The 503-nt window shown below is 57.7% G+C and overlaps 1 protein-coding gene across 1 annotated transcript in view; it reads left to right on the top strand.

The window, feature by feature from the left end:
* Window positions 1-503, top strand: part of thnsl2 (threonine synthase-like 2) — a 13,562-nt gene that overhangs the window by 3,085 nt on the left and 9,974 nt on the right. The window contains exon 2 of the mRNA XM_008424858.2: window positions 199-422. Within this exon, the coding sequence (XP_008423080.1) occupies window positions 199-422 (224 nt within the window). The remainder of the gene's footprint in view (window positions 1-198; window positions 423-503) is intronic.

Below are 503 nucleotides of genomic sequence, written 5' to 3'. Positions count from 1 at the left end.
CGGGTTAAATAAACAGGTAGGTCCGGAGCTGCAGCTCGGTTCGTTTTGGACCAGAACCGGTTCTGCCTCCTGTGGTTCTCCTGCTGATCCTGGAAGACGATCAGACAGGAGATGCTGCTGCACATCAACATGTGATTATTGATTATCGGGTTAAACTGCTGCAGACTCATTAATGAGGTTCTGAACCCGGTTCTGCAGGATGCGGTACTGCAGCACCCGCGGCGGGGTCCAGAACCGGGACTTCAGGGAGGTTCTGTTCTCCGGATTCGCTCCGGATGGAGGGATGTTCATGCCGGAGACGCTGCCTGCAGTGAGTCCAGAGACGCTGCGGAGCTGGACGGGCCTGCGGTACCAGAGGCTGGTTCTGGAGGTCGCTGCCCTGTTCATCCCAGAGGAGCTGATCCCCAGAGGAGACCTGGAGGGTGAGCAGCACAGACACAGCAGCACCAAACCAGCAGCACCAAACCAGCAGCACAAACACAGCAGCACCAAACCAGCAGCAC

The sequence above is a fragment of the Poecilia reticulata genome, linkage group LG12 (assembly GCF_000633615.1).
Source record: "Poecilia reticulata strain Guanapo linkage group LG12, Guppy_female_1.0+MT, whole genome shotgun sequence".
Classification (NCBI taxonomy): domain Eukaryota; kingdom Metazoa; phylum Chordata; class Actinopteri; order Cyprinodontiformes; family Poeciliidae; genus Poecilia; species Poecilia reticulata.
This window is presented reverse-complemented; position numbering and strand designations above follow the sequence as displayed.